The following is a 19,076-nucleotide window of genomic DNA, read 5'->3' as shown; positions in this document are numbered from 1 at the left end:
GTGGAATAAGGTTCCCACTCACTGAGGTATAAGGGAAAATAATCCACCAGTAAAGCAAAATATTCTGGGGTTGACCCAGGTCACGAAGATTTATTATTGCTATGAAACTCTTACCTAACAATTGGTTAGCAGGTTGTTTGAGTTGGAAGACAGTCCCCTCCAATCATGAGGACTCCATTTTATTCTGAGCCCACAACCAGCCACAGGGGTCGGCAACCTGCTGCGCTCGGGACACTTAGCGCTCGGGACACTTTAGACTGACTCCCATGATTCCTCACCTTTGACTATTATTTGTATTGTATTTATTTATTTGTATTTATTTTATTTGTATAGCGCCCCTTGCCCTGGGGCATCTGGGCGCATGACTTGGAAAGGCGTGCATAAGGTTACATGAGGATGCATAGGATTATTCATATGTTACATAGTAAGTTACATAGTAATAGCAGGTCAATAGACTGTGTTGAGCGGGTGCTAGGTTGGGCAGGGATACGTACATAAGGATTGCATACAGTAGTTCAACAGGGACAAGGTAATTATGGTTATGGATGGGTGGATTCTGTAGCCCAAAACATCTTGCGTGCCACAGTTTGCAGGCCCCTGCTTTTTGCACCCACTGGTAAGGCACTTTCAGCAAACGATTGAGCAATTTTAGCTTTAGTAATGTGTCACTGTAGAGGGAGAGTGGGGCATGAGCATGGATGATTTTTTGAAGATGTTGCCCACCTGTCCTTGTTCTGATTTCTCCCCCTCAGCCATGAACTTCATGCTGCGTATGAACGATTTCCGCACCGTGGATCACAGACTGAAGCTCTATCTGGACATGGAGGTGTTTGAAGACAACATGGAGGAATTCCAGTGTTTCCTAAAGGTAAGGGAGATGATCATCCAAAGCTATGCTGTTTCAATGAATGCTTCAGTCTTCCTATTGCCTCTTGTTCCCTCGGTATCTCCTGTGCCTACTGCCCCTGTTCAGCAGTGTGGCATATGGTAGGTCTAGGGGTTTGTTGGGTCATGGTAAGAGAAGAATGTACTGCCCATAACATTTGACTACACAGGAACATCGCAGGAAGTCACATCAGAGGTACAGGCTTCAGTTAACATCTAGGAAGACGCAGTCCTACGTGTCCAAGGTTAAAAACTGGCTTCCGTTTTATGACCCTTAGAATAAATACTGGGGCAAAATAGCAACTGCATTTGTAAAAGCCCCTGTCTGTTCCCAGACAGTGCAGTCCAGGGACTCCATGAGACATTGAAGAACACTTAAAAATACTACGAGCGTATGTAAGAATATTTGGGGCCCTCTTGCAAAAAATCCACAAGCACAGATCCAGCCACGTGAGTCTTTGACTTCCTGGCTCTTATTTTCTGGGGTTTGGTGGCTTTTTTGGACTACTAGATGCCCCATTAAAGCTTAATTGACAGGGCATATGTATATCGCATCTGTGCCGATATTTCTAATGTGAAAATTCTTATCCCAGTTTCCTTGTCTTTGAAATCCACTTCAGATGCATTCTGGATCTCCTAGACAAATCCAACATGGCTCAGAGACACCCTTTTGCGGTTTAAGTGATGATATCCATATGTAAGCTGGAGCTGCCAACCCGTTTCCGCTTTCTTTTTTTCGCAGTCGACTGTAGTTTGGAACAGTCACTCTTTTGATTTTGACTTGTCTCATCATCAATCATGTGTAAAGCCCTTCAAGGAGTGTGGCGGGTTTCTCTGACACGTGTGTTCGTGTTGCCCCATGAAGGACTGACATGGAAGAATGCAGGTCGTCTTGCGCCATGTGTCTGACGGTGGTGATGGAGTGCACGGGAAAACATTTTCTGGCCCTTACCAAGGACCACCACTACTGAGAAATCCGCTCGGGAGGCTCCCAGACCTAAAAATATCACTGTCTGAGACACATGCCCCGGCCCACTCTTCAGGATTTTCCAGAACCCACGCTTCCTCTTCGAGAATGCATGCGATCCTGTGCTCCGGCTTGTGTAAGCAATTTCTGGGTCCAGACTCTTTCCCTACATCATCTTCCACACCGTATAGTTTGGAGGCCCTTTGTTGAGCTATCCTGAAGGTAGTTAAGCAGGCTCCTTCCTCACTCATTCCTCCTGTGGTCCCTGCTGCACCTGCTAATGATGGCACCAGGAACTTAAAAACCACACAGCACCTATTCCCAAGTGCTCAGATCCGTGTGATGCTGGGAGAGCTGGTGCCAGAGGGGTCGTCTTGTCCTGGTGCTGCTTTGCATATTCTCCTCTGTGCAATGCGCTGCAGAAGCCAGTTTACTCTAAACTGAGCTATTTGGTCTGGTGAGCTATTTGGTCTGGTGCAGCCTGTTCCAGCAGAGCAGTTTATGCCCAAACTTGGGGATGAAGAGTCCCGTTACCTGCTCTAGGACAGACAAACCTTTTCTGGATTTTATTGCATTTTTGTTAAGGACGAGTGTGCAGATGTCCCCCTGTGGGTTTTAACAATGTGCATCCTTTGGCGAAATGTCCTGTCGGAGGAATTTGGCATGGAGTACGTTTTTGTTTTCTTGGTCCAGTTTCCAGAGGATCCGAGATAGGCAAGTGGCTTTGGAGATTGGAACCATGGCCATATCAACCCTGGGGCCAAACCTTGGTTCCTTCAGGGGTGTTATTTCTAGCACTGTTCTTTTTCTGGATTTAGCAGCTCCTTCAGTGAAACAAGAGGCACACCCTGACTAATAGAAGACGACATTGTTGGCCTTTAATGGGGCTTTAATAAATAATTTAATGCAAACTTGGAGCAGGCCTGCTTCCATGCTGGCTGTTCATTAGAATTTATCACAAAAATATAGACCTGACCCTTCGACTCCTATGTGCCTGGCTGCATATGCCACTCCAGTGGCCAGAGCTGGCTCTAGGCCTACGGCATTCCCTATGGCTCCATGCTAGATAGGAATAAAAGACAGCGGCAATGGAAGAAATGTTTTTGCATCAGGACACTTGGGGTGAAGTGCCTTGAATGGTTCCGGTACAGTAGCATACTAGATTCATTAATTGTGGGATGGTGCCAAAGGAGGTCATCATGTCCTGGTGCTGTGGTCCATATCCTCCTCTGTGCAATCGGTGGCACCGAACACCCAAACGGTCTGGTACCAACTTTCTCTCCTGCGAAAAATCAAGCCCTTCATCCCAGAAAACAACTTCAGATCTGCTGTCCAAGCCTTGGTCCTCTCACACCTGGATGGTGGCAATGTCCTTTGCGAGGCCTTGCAGCGACTACCCTGGCACCCCTTAAATGTGCCCTTCAGACACATTAAAGGACATTGCAAATTCAACCCCATCACCCCAACCCTCATCGTACTGCACTGGCTCCCACTGCAAGCCTGTATCATCTTCAAATCCTGTTGCATGATCTACAAGGCTGTCACCCTGAAGTCCCCAAGCTGTCGCACTGAGAAACTCTGCATCTCTGAAGGTCTGTACCTACCAGAAGTAAGGAAATGTCCAGACCTGAATTACGACAGTCCAGGAATGAAAGAACCAGAATGCAAGCATTCTCAGTCTTCGCTCCAAGACTCTGGAACCTCTGGAAAGAGCTCAAGCCCTTCCTCTTCCACTCCTCGACTGATGGTAGAGTTAAAGGTTATTGGCCGTCCTCTTCATCGTTTCAGTTCATGTTTCGCAGCCCTATGGTCATGCAGTTTCTCATAGTACACAAACTGGTCTGGGAGCACCTTCACTCACTGTGAACGAACACCGACAAATAACCTGTCTATGGGACGCTGCCCACTCTGGAGTGTCTACAACCACTTTTTTCTGATGGCATTCTTGTCCAGAGAAGAATTGAGCTGCATTTTCAGTGCTGGACTGCTCTTGTGGGTGGGACCAGACTGATATGCAAATGGATATTTCTTTTCTGTGTAGTATCCAGTGAGCTAAAACGTCGTTGTAGACCCTACTGAGTGGAAGAAATTACATAGAACAAGGTATTTGACCCATGTTCGTTCTTAGTAGAGGGGCTCCCACACGTGTTCAGCTTCTCAAAGGTTTAACTTTTTTTATTTTTGGATTTAATGTGTATCAGTTCCATAGAACTTTTCACAGAAATACATAGATATATAAAAAGAAAGACTGTTAACATTCTATAAAAACAATTAAAATATAACTGTGGGGAAAAAACATAGCATTTATTATAATCAAGAAACCTCTACAGCTTATAATATGAGAATTCGAGACATATGTACAACCAACCATATTATACACAGAAAACACTGTGGCTATCATGCACTACATTCCACTCTGCTCTCAAACCAAGTTTACCCCTGTCCGCGTTCACACTGCCCTTTTTTCAATGACCTGCCAGATTTTAAATAAAGCTAAATATAGTGCAATATTACCAGAATGTAGGCAATCATTTGTTACTACAGATGAATTCATAATTATGTACACATCTGGATAACTTGGTCATATATAAAATGCACATTTCTTTGCATGAGGTCCACACATGCTGAATCGTTTCCTGTAGACTGGGTAATTTACAAATTCAACAGAACGATGCTCGTGTGAAATATGCAGCTGAGGGCCAATTAGTTAACATGTTGAGTTGATTTATTCTCATTAATAGGATAAATCGTCTAACAGCTCCTGAAGGGCAAATCATGAGATCTTTCTGGCCTCAAGTAGACATATTGCACTTTACTATATTCCCGATACCTCGTAAGAGCTGCTATATGTTCAAAATTCAACCGCCAGACCCATTGGTCAGATTTTTGCTCAAATTCAGTTTTTAACCTGTGAAAATCATGTCTCCAATCAGGGGTCCAATCAATCATCTTAAACAGCTTAGTCGCAACTATATACAGGTTGGCCACTTTGTCTCCCCTTTTTTTCATCATAACCTTCCCCATACCATTTTCAACAGACATTTTGGGTCTGGAGCTGCTTTAATATACAGGACTCCCTGCTTTCTACGGACAGTACCGGCCAAAGACTTAAACCCAATTCTAGCTGCAGTAGTTCTAAAGAGACGGCTTGTTAAAGGTTAAAAATGTTCAGCCAAAATTTACCAATGGGAATCATCCATACCTACTGCCTCTAAACCGTACAATATGACGTGGCAAAAGCTCTATTTGTATAATGTTATGATCCCTTGGAAACTATAGCCTGCTCTTCCGTATACAAATGTCCTAATTCGAGCAGTAAGGACAGTGGCTTTACAACTTTTGTCAACTATTAGCTCAGAATACTTGCCCTTGAGATCAAACCAAATCCCAAGGTACTCGTACTCATGAACCAACTCAATTGTCTGATTTGGGATCATGATTGGCGTTTACCTACAACCTTTGCCCAGTAACACATATTTTGTCAGCTCTGCAGTCTCAAGCCATTCTCAGAGGCAAACCGAAGATGTGGGAAGTACTAACTTTGTTACTACGTACTGTCCCATAATTCCCTAAGTAACCAAGTACTGGAAACGTGGAAGAGGGCTACGGAAGAACAATGTTGCAGGAGTGGTCACTTCCTTTATGTAAGTGATCCACACCTGAGGGAGACTGGGAGATTTAAAAAGCCCCTTCAGGTGCAGGCATTGGAGGAAGAAGCTGTTGTCAGAGCGAGCAGGAAGAGCAGTGCAGACCATGTATGCAGCCATGGTCTGGACTGGAGGGAGAGAGACGATGCCGGGTCCAATGTGAAGCCAAAGACAGCGGCTGGTCTGGAAAGGGTCTATGCCTCCAGTTGTCCCAATTGCGTGCGGAAGGGACGCTTGCCCTTAGAAGGCCTAGTGTGCAGAGGCAGCGCAGTGGGAAGCGCAAGCAGCGAGGGAGGTTTTCACTCTTTAGGGGGTCGCTAGTGGCTAGCATGCCCCAGAGAGACTCAGCAGTGAACAAAGCTCCTAGTACTGCAGGCGAAAGCGGACCAGGAGTAGCTGTTCGCCAGGTTGCAGGGGGCCACTGCAGCAGAAGACCTGCGAATGCCGAGAGTATCGGGAGCGAAGCGACTTACCCAGTTAATTCACATGTTGCAAGTGACTCCGTAGCACTCCGAGACTTCTTGCGTGTTCCAGGCAGGCAGTTTCACTTGCGTATGAGTGAAAGAAGTATTTGTAGTATTTTCAAATACTGAACTATCAAAAATCATTATAAGTTGTATTCAGTGAAACCAAGGGACCACATTTTAGCACGTGAATTTATGGAAAAGCCAACACCCTGGTGGCGAAATATTGTGAAAAGCTGAGACATACAACCATTACCCAAGCCACTACCCAAGCCAAGAGAAACTAAATCCTAAGCAATACAAGCCCAACAGATGTTGCAAAAGGTGGAAAGCGAGTAATGGGAGACACAAGGGTTGTGAAATTTGCCATAAATGTTTTGTGAAACATATAAAGGCTGATATAAACACACCTTGTCAAAGCCAACAAAGGAACAGAAAAAGACTTTCCTTATTGTGAGAAACCTGAGGGCATCCTCACACCTACTCCCCTTGGATCCTCTGCTCACGTGGGCAGGGAAAGGCCATCGCTTTTGGATCCTGACCCTCGGGGGTGGAGATGCGAGGGAGGACCATCTGGGTGGAAGGTCCTTTGGGATTTGGGAGAGGGTATCTGCCGGCGAGACATGGTATCCCCCCTTTTACTAATAAGAAACAACTTTACCCTCCCCCTGCCTTCATGGGCTATTATGAGTCCTCTCCTCTCATTTTTACACATTCATACTAGCAAAGTACTTGGATGAGGAAGAGGCGACAGAGTAGTGAACATTAACAGCTCACTTTACCACTTTTACCGAGACTAGAAAGAGGCCTTAAGTATTGTCAGGCATGTCTCAATGATTATGGTCAGGCAAGTGACAGTATTCACACATGCACTGTGGGCCACGACAGGGTTAGAAGCTGGACATAGTCCATTGCTGTGTGTTCCCCGTTGAGAGTGGAGAACACGGAGAAGTCGCCAACCGCTGCAGGAAAGACCAGATAGAGTAAGCGCTGCTCACCGCAGACCCTCTGGAGGGCAAGAGGAGCAAAGGAGAACCTGCGAATGAGACCAGTGCACCCGGAGGAGCGGCCACACACCAGTGGGTGACTGGGAAGGTTCACTCAGACTGGGGCGCTCCAGGGGCATGGGGGTGACAGCGGAGGCCGAACAAACTTGAATGAAAGACAAATGGATTTGGAGACTGGAAAAGTAAACTATTGAATACTGAACAATTTGCGAAGCACGAGATACGTTTTTGAATAATAATGAATGGGTTTGAAGACCAAATACGGATGATTGAATACTGAACAAGGTGCCAAGCAAGAATACGTTTGAATGCTGAATTATAGAAAAGATATGAGAATATCGTATGAATTAAACGAAACATGAAGAGCATTTTGTGAACGAGACAGTTAAAGAAACCGCATTTGCAAACCAAGTGGATAATTGCACAAACCAAGACACGCTATTTGATAGTGCGGAAGCAAGGTGGTAACCAGAAGAAATACCACAAAGGAAAGTGTTTGAGTCACATGTTGATAAGACAAAAGGCCATCAAAGTGCATCAGAAGAATAAGTAGAGTTATGACACCGATGCAGAAAGGAAATCTGTGTTGTCCAGAAAGTCCAATGAGAAAGTATGAACTGTCGTAACGTGCCAAGGGTCATCGGTTGCGCAACCTGTGGTGGGTGGACCATTTCTTGGAGTGAACCAAAAGGAGTCAAGAGGCTGAGGCTGGTCGGCCTAAAAGTTGTGCAAGTGACAGAAATAAAAGGCAGTGAATTTGAAGCCCTGTGGAACTGTGTTAAACTTGGGGAAGGGAACCCTGAGACCATTTTATGGGACTTTTGAGTTGGGGAAGAGCTAAGAAAGCCTGAAGCTGGAAGAAGCTCGGAACTTTACTTTGAACACGGTTAGGTTGGTTGCTGACAACCCTCCGCATTGTTTAGCTTTAGTTGTGAGGGCAAGCATAGGTTTTGGACACAGACATTTAAGTTGAACTTACTGACTCAGACTATGCTTAGTTTTATTTAGGTAGGGAAACTCCACCTTAGTATAGGGCAAGCACCATCCTGACATTTAAGTTAATAAAGAGCTTTTGTTTGAACTTTGAATCTGTTGTCTGTGTCTTGCTTCATGATGCCTTCACATTATCAGTATTCGGTTACTGGTGCAGTGGGAGAATGAAAGTGTCAAAAAGGCTGCCCTTCTGAAAGAGGTTGTTCAGAGGGAGAGTAGCCTAATTTGCAGCGGAGTATTAAAGAGCACCAAAGTGAATCTGATTTCCCTGAGAAGTTGCTAAATGTCTAAAGCTACAAAGTAACGAATATTGTGAAGTTGCTATGAAGCTGTTATAAGTTGGTTACCATAAGCACGTTCTGTATTTGTAAACCACTGTTCAGGCAGGGGAGTATACCTGTTGGCAACTTTTGAAGAAGTATGCCTGGTATCAGAGTAGACCAGGTGGCAGTTGATGAAGTGCTATAAAGTGGTCCTAACCAAGAAGAACTGTATACACCTACTGTAGAGGAGTTACATTTCTTCAGAAGTATTCAGTTGTAATGAATCATCCTGACAAAGAATATTTATATTTGGTATGTCATTGAAGTGTCAGAACTTTCTGTTTAGATTCTTCAGCAATATACCATTGTGGCAAATCATCCTGACAAGGACAAGCCTTGTCCATGAGAAGAAGATAACTCTGAGGCTCATTGTTATTCCAAGAAGAGAAACAACCTCTTGTTTTATTTGGTATACAAGTCGAATGTTGGAACTTTCTGTTAAGTGATATTACAAAGAACTGTGTTGATACTTACCAGGATTTTCTTTTGAACTGTGGAACAGTATCCAACTTGAAGCTGGTGAAGGGAATTCACCCAGATCATAAGAAGGAGCTGTGGTTATATTATGACTTCAAATTGCTATATTGTGTTCAATTGAACGTTGAATTGAACTGCTATGCGTTTCCTTATTGCTTTATTAAATATGTAAGTTTGATGGAAAGATAGCCTTTATTAGGGTTCCCTTTATTTTGGGCAGGGAGATCCTAGTCAGGGTAGGGATAGTGAGGCATTTATCCAACCTTTTTATTTAATAAAATGGGGAATGTTGAAAAACGTATTTCAACAGGATGCGGAGAGAATGCTCTCTGCCCTATCTCTTAGGAATTCTCTAAACTTTTGGACACTGGTAGGTTTGAATGAGGTTACTCAGCACCAGAAACAAGACTCTATTATTCAAGAGGGGGTGTGGCCTGACCATTTTGTCAAGGTTTATGACTCTGAGGCCTTCATGTGCTCGGTTGTTGATGTAATGTCCAGTTGGTGTTTTGAGTTTAACGTTCTGGACATAGAATTGCTAATCAAGAAATCTTCAGCCTCTAGAGCGCCTGGTCCGAATGGTTTAAGTAATTCGATCTTGAAATTGGACCCAGCTACGTGGGCGAAGGTTCTTAAGGCCCTCTTTGATAATATAATTACCCAAAAGAGAATTCCTGAATCCTGGAAACATTCAATAGTTATTCCTATTTATAAGAAGGGCGACAGGTTACTGGCCTCCAATTATCACCCTATTTCTCTCCTAGACGCCGATAGTAAAATCTTTTCGGGCATTATTCTAGGGGAATTAGAATCTTGGGCAAAAACAAAGGGAATTATTCCGAAGCAGCAATCTGGTTTTAGAAAGGGTCTTTCTACCTCACTGAATGGGTTAGTCCTGAGCTGCTTTGCTGCAAAGTCTTTTACCAAGGATGGCCCTTCTCTCTTTGGAGCCTGGATTGATCTATCCCAGGCTTTTGATATGGTTGATAGGAATCTATTATGGGAATAATTGGGTGCCTGGGGAATTCCTCCTGGCTTACTTTCTATTCTAAGAGAGCTGCATTCTAATAACTATATGCGGGTTAGACTTGGCAGGTCCGGTTTGCTTTCCAATCCAATCAGGATAACTAGAGGGGTACGTCAAGGATGTTTACTAGCTCCCCTGCTTTTTATCCTCTTTATGGCGGATCTAGCTGCTTGGTTACAGGATATTGGTTTAATATCTCCTTCTATTGGAAATGCAAAAATGAATTGGCTAGCGTACGCTGATGACGTAGTAGTCCTGGATTATTCACAAGTAGGGCTGCAGCGTCTGTTATCCGCTTTAGAATCTTATTCCAGGATCAATAAATTAAGAATAAACCCTCTAAAATCCAAGATTCTCCTATTCAAGAGGCCTAATAAAATAGTGAGGAATTTTGTTTGGAAGTTAGATCACTCTCAGGTAGAGGTTGTTTCAGAACTAACTTATCTAGGAGCCAAATTGAGATCCTTTCCATCTAAGAATAGTTTGCTGTCTTCTATTGAACTAAAATTGGTCAAATTGGGTGCTCAGATGAAATAAATTCACTCAAAGTTTTGCAGATTCACTATCCTTCCCCTTATAAGATTTTATACAGGGAAGGTAGTTCCCATAATTCTATATGGCTTGGATTACAACTTTGTAGCTTTGGAATTGGAATGGGATGTAATTAAATCCAGGATTTGGAAACGTACGTTGGGTCTGCCAGACTGTGTTCCTATTGTCTGCTTGCGCTACGAGCTTGGCTTGTCGTCACTTAGATCATGGTTAGCATGGAAGTGGATGACTCTTTATAGGTCAATTTTAGATTCCCCCCGCAAGAACTCCCTCTTTGAGGAAGCTGCTGTAGAGCTCAAGCAAGGAAATAATGTTTTTCTGCATAGGCTAGAACTAACATGTTTGGAATTATTGTCTGGCTGTGACTCTGATGTAGAGTTGCTTCTACAGAACCCTGAAAGTGAAAGAAAAAATGAAATTGGCTGATTGGATTCATACGATTGATGATATGCAAAGAAGTAAAAGATCACTCTCTTTGACATTGCTAGATAAACGTTTATCGTTTATACCGGCTTATCTAAAGAAGTCCCCTAGTCCTTAGTTTAGATCTGCCTTTTTGAGATTTCGTTTAAATTTACTCCCTACCTTGGAATTATTAGCTATCAGAGATAAAGAAGGGGGAACTGTTCCAATATGTGACAGGTGTTCAAGTATTGAAGTCCAGACTATTAAGCATTTACTTTCTAACTGTCCTGGGACCTGGAGCATCAGGGCAAGTTTTTTTGGTAGATTTGTTCATAATGAGTCTTATTTGAATACTGATGATTTTTGGGCAAGATTATCTTCTGGTAATGAGATGGTTTTATCGATTGAGGTGGGAAGAATTTTAAAGGAACTTAAGTTGGTAACAATTTGATTTTCTGTTAAATGTGTTGGTTAGAATTTCTTTTATTATTTTCCTTTTTTCTATGATGTATGTTTTTTATTCAAATTTTGTAAACTGTTTTGATTAATATTATTTTTTGTTTAAATTGCTTCAAGTTATTACATTGTGTGTTGAAATGTGTTAAAAGTCAAATTTTGGCTATTGCACTATAAATAAAAAAATAAATAATAAAAAAAAATGTTTACCAAGCTGTCAGCCTCACATTTGGAAGGGATTGGGTCCTCCGATGTATTCCACATCTGACAGTAATCACCACAGCTGTGCTGCTTCGGAAAACTTTCTGCGCCCTGTGTCGATGATGTCGATACGCTGTCCTCGAGTACTTCCGTCGAGCTGACGTCACCGGATGTTAGAAGTAGGACGCACGACGCCCGTAGCCTCAGTTCCATTTTTTCTGCAAACGTGTTCGCTTCGGAGAACTCGGCGCGTCTCGGTTTTTCTGCGTTATTCTCTCGGTTCTTTGAACTTGTTCGTTTGTGAAGCTTGAGATGTCTTCGTCTTCTACCCCGCGGCTGGGTTTCAAGAAGTGTCGGGACTGCGGTTCCAAGATGTCGCTGACGGACCCACACAACGCCTGTCTCTGGTGCCTCGGTGAGGACCACGCCACGGATGATTGTGACGATTGCCAGTCGTTAACATGGAAGGCCTTGCGGGAATGTAAGAAGCTTTCTGTTGGTAAGGTGTCCAAGCCGCTGGGGTTTTGACTGACGATTCGAGAGACGACTCTCTGCATCATCGGCTTAAGTCCGGGGGGGTCTCGATCCCAGAGTGGGTCCTACCATTCCTCTGCCTCTTTGAGGCAGTCGCGGAAGCACAGTCACCGGTCGCCTTCCCCATCCTCGTCCGAGGACTCCGCCCATCGGCGGGTTTCTTGTCCCAACAAGCATTCCTTTCCTGCGGAATGGGATTCATTTCGTAAGGAGATGATGGCGATTTTTCAGTCGCACGGCTCCGTTCGCGCCTTTGAAAGAAGCTGGCAGGGAACATGCTAGAGCCACCGCTGGCACGCCTTTGGGCTCGGGTGGTCGGCACGATCACCGGGAACCTTTTGAGGTCCCGGTCGGACAAGGTGGATCGCTCTAGACTTGCCCGCTCCAGGGCACGGTCCTCGAAGACGTCGATGCCTCCGGCGCCATGTCCGTCGAGGGACTCTCTCGAGGCTCCGCCTTTGAGGAGGTCATCGGCGCCGAGGCCATCGAAGGACACGCTTGGGGCACTGCCCTCGAGGCCTGTGTCGAAGTCATCAGCGCCTCGCTCCACGTCGATGCCGATTCTGTTGAAGCCCTTGACCGCTTTTGTGGAGGCTTTACCAGAGGTACCCCGGGTATCGGTGGAAACTCTGAGGAAGGCCCTGCAGAAGTCAGTTAGGCCTGTTCTCGAGCCTTTTTCTGTGCCCTCATCCAGGGATTTGTTCCAGCCTCTGGACTACATCTCAAAGGTGGATGAAGGGTCTGATGGAAGGCATGGTTCCTGCAGAGGTTCCTGACAAACCCTTGTCTGGCCATAGCCAGCTAGAAGACCTGCGTCAATCTTTGCATGACGCCAGTGGTCTAGACACCTCTCCAGAGGTTGAGTTCGGTAGGCCTGAGCCTGGCACGCACGCCGAGTCCTCGTACCAGCGCCTTATGTCGAGGGTGACGGAATACTTGGGTGGTCTGCGCCACCAGTGGATTTTCTGCAGGATGACCTGACGGATATCCTTGACCAAGGTCCACCCACTGACCCGGTACTGCCATTCCATATGGCCTTGCAAAGAAGTGTGGCGGCGGCTTGGACTGCTCCAGAGAGTCTCCCGGCAGTGAGCAAGTCTTTGCCGAAAAAATACCGTCCAGCCAGTAGCGACCCCGGCTCCTTGACTACACACCCCACTCCAGAGAGTTTGGTGGTGCAGGCGGCTACGGCCCCAGCAAAACAGGCGGCGTACCCTACCATCCCTCCTGATAGGGACAACAAGCGTTTTGCTGGCTGGGCGAAGAAAGTGTTTTCTTCAGGGGGTATGGCTTTACAGGCAGCCAACTCTGTGTGTGCCTTAGCACGTTTCACTCACACTCTGTGGAATTGTTTTGTTAGTGGCTGAACATATTCCCGAAGGGGAGGAACGGAATGCTTTTCTTGCCCTCGTTCAAGATGGCAAGGATGCCATGTGTGAATCTGTTCAGTCGGGTCTGGACATGGCAGATTGTGTCAGCCGGTCCATGGCGGTGAGCACCATAATGCGCAGATTTGCGTGGTTGCAGAAGTCGGGTTTGCTCCTGACGTACAAGCCTCAACATGACCTTTGATTGTGAACATCTTTTTGGCAGCAAGGCTGACGAGAGCCTTGAGAGGCTGCAGACCTCTAAAGCTGCAGCGAAGTCGTTGAGCGCTGCAATTCGCCAACCTCCGCCTTTTCGTCCTAGGGGAAAGCAATGGAGGGGAGGTTCCTTTCGGTACTACTCTTCCTTTGGTAGATCGAAGGGAGCTGCTAGTCAAAGGGGCAACCGTAGGAGTACCAGCGGTGGAAAACAAGGTACTCGAGGTGCTAAGGCCGCTCGGGCAGTTGCCTCTTTGCCCTCAGGCACTGCCGCAGCCGCTCCAGCTCAGTCATGAGGCCATGTCCCATGGTTCGCGGGTTGGGGGAAGGCTGGCGCAGCATCTTGTAAAATGGTGCGCCATTACTTCAGATGTGTGGGTTCTGGAGATCATAGCCCACGGCTACTCTCTTCCTTTCCGGCAGAGGCCTCACACCAATCAACCAGGGAATCTCTCTTTGAAGAGTGCGGATCTGGTCCTTGCGCAGGAAATCAAATCCCTGCTGGAGAAAGGCGCCATAGAACTGGTGCCTGTAGCGGAGAGGAACAAGGGATGGTATTCCCCTTATTTTTTGATTCCGAAGAAAGACGGGGGATTGAGACCCATCATGGACTTGCGTGGTTTGAACAAACTCCTCAGGAAGGACAAGTTCAAGATGGTTACTCTCTCTCTCTCAAGTCCTCCAGGCCCTTCAACTTCAGGACTGGTTGGTGTCTCTCGACCTCCAGGACGCTTATTTTCATGTGCCGATTCATCCCAAGCACAAAAGTACCTGAGGTTTGCGGTTGGCGACTCGCATTTTCAGTTTCGGGTCCTGCCGTTCGGATTGACCTCCACCCCGAGGGTTTTCACCAAGCTCGTGGTGGGGGCAGCGTATCTCAGGAAAGGGGGGGTTCACGTCTACCCCTACCTGGACGATTGCTTGATCAGGGCGCGCTCTACCGAGCAAGTCCTGATCATCTGTCCGTCACCTGCCACTCCCTTCACAGGCTGGGCTTCTCCCTCAACTTAAAGAAGTCCCACTTGACGCCAACCCAGTGGCTCCAGTACATCGGAGCAGTGCTCGACACATCCCTGGGGCAGTGTTTCCCTCCCCAGGTGAGGGCTCATCACATTCTGCAGATGGTGCACAAGTTTCAACATGCCCAGAGTCTCCTGGCGTTCAAGTTCTTGGGGTTGCTCGACCTCATGGCATCCTGCATTCTTTTGGTGCCAGAGGCCAGGTTGCGGATGAGATCTCTGCAATGGGCTCTCAAGCTCCAGTGGTCGCAGTCCTCCGGCAGGATGTCGGACCCCGTTCAGGTGCCGCCCTGGTCACCCAGGATCTTCTGTGGTGGGCCGTCAAAGGCAATCTGTTGAGGGGGGCTCCATTTTGGCTACCCTGCCGGAGAGAACGATCGTGACGGACGCGTCCCTCACGGGATGGGGAGCTCATGCCAACGAGTTGAGTCAGTGGTCGTTGGTCTCGGTCGGAATCCAGACTCCATATCAATCTGTTGAAGCTGAGGGCCGTCCGGCTTGCCCTGAAGGCTTTTCTGCTGACTGTGCGAGGGAAGAATATCCTTATTCTGATGGACAACACAGTGGCCATGCACTACCTCAACAAAAAGGGGGGAGGGGGCAGGGTCACTTCCTCTGTGCAGAGAGGCGATGCAGCTCTGGTTCTGGGCCATCCAGCAGGAAATTTCGATCTCGGTAGTTCATCTGGCCGGAGACGAAAACGAGGCGGCGGACGCTCTGAGCAGGCAGAGCACGGTCTCTCACGAGTGGGAGCTGGCTCAGGAGATTCTCCTGGAGATCTTCGCCCTTTGGGGGATCCCTCAAGTGGATCTCTTCACCACCAGTGTCAACCGGAAGTGCAAAAGGTTCCGCTCGCGGGAATTTCCTCCAAGAGTAGCCTTAGGGGACGTGTTTGTAGTAGAGTGGTCCTTCCCACTGCTGTACGTGTTTCCTCCAGTCCCCGTCATTCCGCAAGTGCTACGGATGTTGCGGAGGTTCGCTTCCCGGATGATCCTCATTGCTCCAGCATGGGCCAGGAGAACGTGGTACCCGGACCTTCTAGACATGTCTATCTGCCCTCCACGCCGTCTTCCCTACCGAGACGATCTGCTCTCACGGGAGGGGGGGGTCAGGTTCTCCATCCAGAGGTCAAGTCCCTCAACCTTCATGCTTGACTTCTGAAAGGTTGAGGTATAAGGATTGGGACCTCCCTGAAGATGTAATGGAGGTGTTGCTTTCGGCCAGAAGGCCCGCAACAAAGTCCTTGTACCGTTGCCATTGGAGAAAGTTCTGCGACTGGTGCAGGATCAAGAATGTGGATCCTTTTTGATGTGCCATTCCTGTGGTTCTGTCTTTTTTGCTTTAGTTAGCCCACAAGGGCCTGCAAGTGGGTACCATTAAAGGTTACCTGGTGGCGCTGTCCATCTTTAAGCGCTCGTCTGAGGAGTGTTTTTATTTTAAAATTCCTTTGATTTCTCAGTTTCTAAAAGGGCTCACTGATGTGTTCCCACCGTCACCGTTCCAGGTGCCCGGTTGGGATTTGAACCTGGTTCTAAAATTCCTGATGGGAGCTCCGTTTGAGCCTTTACATTCTTGTCCTTTGAGACTGCTAACCTTGAAAACTGTATTTTTAGTTGCGGTCACTTCCGCTCGCAGAGTGAGTGAGTTGCAGGCACTTTCCGTTAAGCCACCGTTCAATGTGTTCCATAAGGACAGGGTTGTCCTTAGGGGTTGTCCGTCTTTTCTTCCGAAAGTTGTGTCGGAATTTCATTTAAGCCAGAAGGTTGTTCTTCCGGCGTTCTATCCTTCTCCGCATCCTGGGAAAGAAGAGGAGAGGCTCCATAGGTTGGATCCTAGGAGAGCTTTAAGTTTCTACATCTTACGCATGTCCCGGGTCAGAGTGGACGATCAGCTCTTTTTAGGATACGCTGGAAGGAGTTTGGGACAAGCTGTTCCTAAACAGACTTTGTCTAGATGGATTATCTTGACAATTACTGAATGTTACCACTTGGCGGGTAAGGACCCTCCGGTGGGCTTGCGGGCTCATTCCACTAGAGGTGTGGCTACCTCTACTGCTCTGCAGAGGGGTGTTCCCATTTGTAACATTTGCGAAGCAGCAACATAGGCCTCTGTACATACTTTTGTCAAACACTACTCCCTGAATTCTATCCATGGGCAACATTTGGCCTTTGGCAAGGCGGTCTTCTATTCTACAATTTAATTGGGCATTCAAAAATTCTAAATTCTTTTCCCACCTCCAGACGTTGGTACTGCTTTGGGAGTCTGCAATAGATGTGGAATACGTCAGAGGACCCAATCCCTTCGAAGAACAAGTTACTTTCTTACCTGGTAACGTTCTTTCGATGGGATGGTCCGACGAGCAAATGTTTTGCTCATCACATTGAGCATGGAAAGTAGTCGATAATTCATAGGGGATGTGCCGACAACTTTTTAAAACGCTGGTATCCCCACAGCTCACCTCCACGATGCTGGGATGACACTCTCCAAACACACCCTGTTGACTTTGGTTGTTATAATAGAGTGCTGATAGTCTGGGTCTTGCTTCAGCGCAATATTTCCTAGCACAATGGGCACCAGTGCTCTAGAGCATTTAAGATTTAGTAAAGTCTATAAGATATCATCTTTATCAAAGTGGGCCCTTATTTCCCCATCACTTGAGGACAAAGGTTCACCATCGTTGTAGTAGTTGTCTCATAGGTTTTCTTCATGTGCTCTCACTGATTGAATTTATAATTCTTTTCGCAGAATTGCCCTTGTAGGAACCAAGTGCTTCCCGTGTACATTTAATATTGCTACCCGCAAGGACTCAACATCTTTTGCCATTAGGCATTATCTATGGCATACTTTCGACATTTTATCCAGTTGGCATAACTGTTTTTAGCTTTCCTAACCGCATGAGCAGCTTCGACTTTATCAATGCATGTCCTCTTTATCAATGTTATCTCCCTTCTAACCGTGCGTTTAGCCATTTGAACTTCAGCATCATAAACATTCTCTTCATTACTGCTTTCCTTAATCGCGTGCGATGTTCACACTACTAGACATTTTTCAGATGCTGGAAAATTCAAGCTTCCATTTCATATGGGGTCATTGTGCTAATATCAGGGGAACATTCATCACATTTTTCTGTGAAAAAATTACTGATATTAATTACATTTTTTACTGACCAGCTGATCCTGTTTCCTCCAGAGTTAACAATGCCTTCAACGTGACAAATTGGCCCCCTACGTTCTTCATTCAGACGCATGTAATGTCTATGCCACATGATCTTTGTAGCAGTTTTGAATACGCTTTAATTTTCTTACACGACCAAGAAAACTGCTGCTACAAAAATATGAATCTAACATGGGCTTTTTACCCCCACAATTCCAGGTGCTCCCACCAGGATGACCCCCCACAGTATGCCCATTCAGCTTAATCATCTCCCACTTCACCATGAAGGTGGACCACAGCCGCCCCTGTCTATTCTTTTATGATTTATGGCACTTTCATAGAACATGCAGTAACTGCTGTGTAGGATGCTCACATCCTCGCAGTAGGCATTCAAATCATCTGCTAATAAAATGAAGTTGTCCACCTCGTTACCAAACCAATTGGGTATGGTGTCAATACTTTCAAAAATGAATTCCTTCTGTATGATTCCCATCAGGGGGATCATAAACATTTAGCAATAATATCCTGCACTGATTATCAATATTTTCTATTGAAATCTCGACCGGCAGGACATTTTTTCTCATATGTCAGAACAGGAATACTTTGAGCACACAGTGTATTTCTTATACCAATCGCAAGGCCGCCAAAAGGGCAACCCACTAGACCCCTTGAAAGGCCCCTTGAAACCAAATTCTGGAAGATCTCAAATCCATCAATAACACAATCCGATACCAGCCAACATTCCTGTAACAGAAATGTATGGCTGTTGCTCAGCAAATCAAGGAAGCCAGCCTGATCCAAAAAGTGGCGGTGACCACGAGTGTTCCGGGATAATATAGTACCAGTTCATGGTCGTACAGAAGAGTTAGTTGGAAGATATTCTGTGTGCCAGTTCCAGTCCTGTATATTATTACTGTGGGTAGATGTTTTCTTAACATATCGTTCAAGATTATTGGCAGTGGTCCTTGAAGCGTCCGTCTCATCTTGGGCAATGCATGATATTGATTTCGCTATATTCAGGTTTCCATTTGCCAGATCAAAACCTAATTTACGAAAATTAGCTTCATACCTCTTTATCTTCTCAACAATTTCAACAGATAAACAATGGATGTATGAAGCATTTCTCAATGGGTCCTCTAAACGTTCAATGTACTTAAAGTTGCAATACCCCAAGACCCTCAAAGGAGGAATACACCAACAGACGCAAAAAAACAGAGTGATTAATCGATTTCTTCCGAGAGTCTGTGAAAAGGCTAGTCACTGTAAAGCTTTTGTAATCTGGTGAGGTAACCGATTTACTGAGGCTGCATTCACTGTTACTTTTCTGAAGTCACTTTTTTCCCCAAACCAGTGGCTACCACAGATTGATTCGGCAAAATGAAT

General features: G+C 46.0%; 1 protein-coding gene across 5 annotated transcripts in view; it reads left to right on the top strand.

Moving 5' to 3' along the window:
• Positions 1 to 19,076, top strand: part of STK11IP (serine/threonine kinase 11 interacting protein) — a 771,273-nt gene that overhangs the window by 629,617 nt on the left and 122,580 nt on the right. For all 5 annotated transcript variants that reach the window (XM_069616954.1, XM_069616950.1, XM_069616952.1 and 2 more), the window contains exon 20: positions 753 to 868. In XM_069616954.1, coding sequence (XP_069473055.1) covers positions 753 to 868 — 116 coding nt within the window. The remainder of the gene's footprint in view (positions 1 to 752; positions 869 to 19,076) is intronic.

This window comes from Ambystoma mexicanum, chromosome 9, assembly GCF_040938575.1.
Source record: "Ambystoma mexicanum isolate Mex_15411 chromosome 9, UKY_AmexF1_1, whole genome shotgun sequence".
Taxonomy (NCBI): domain Eukaryota; kingdom Metazoa; phylum Chordata; class Amphibia; order Caudata; family Ambystomatidae; genus Ambystoma; species Ambystoma mexicanum.
This window is presented reverse-complemented; position numbering and strand designations above follow the sequence as displayed.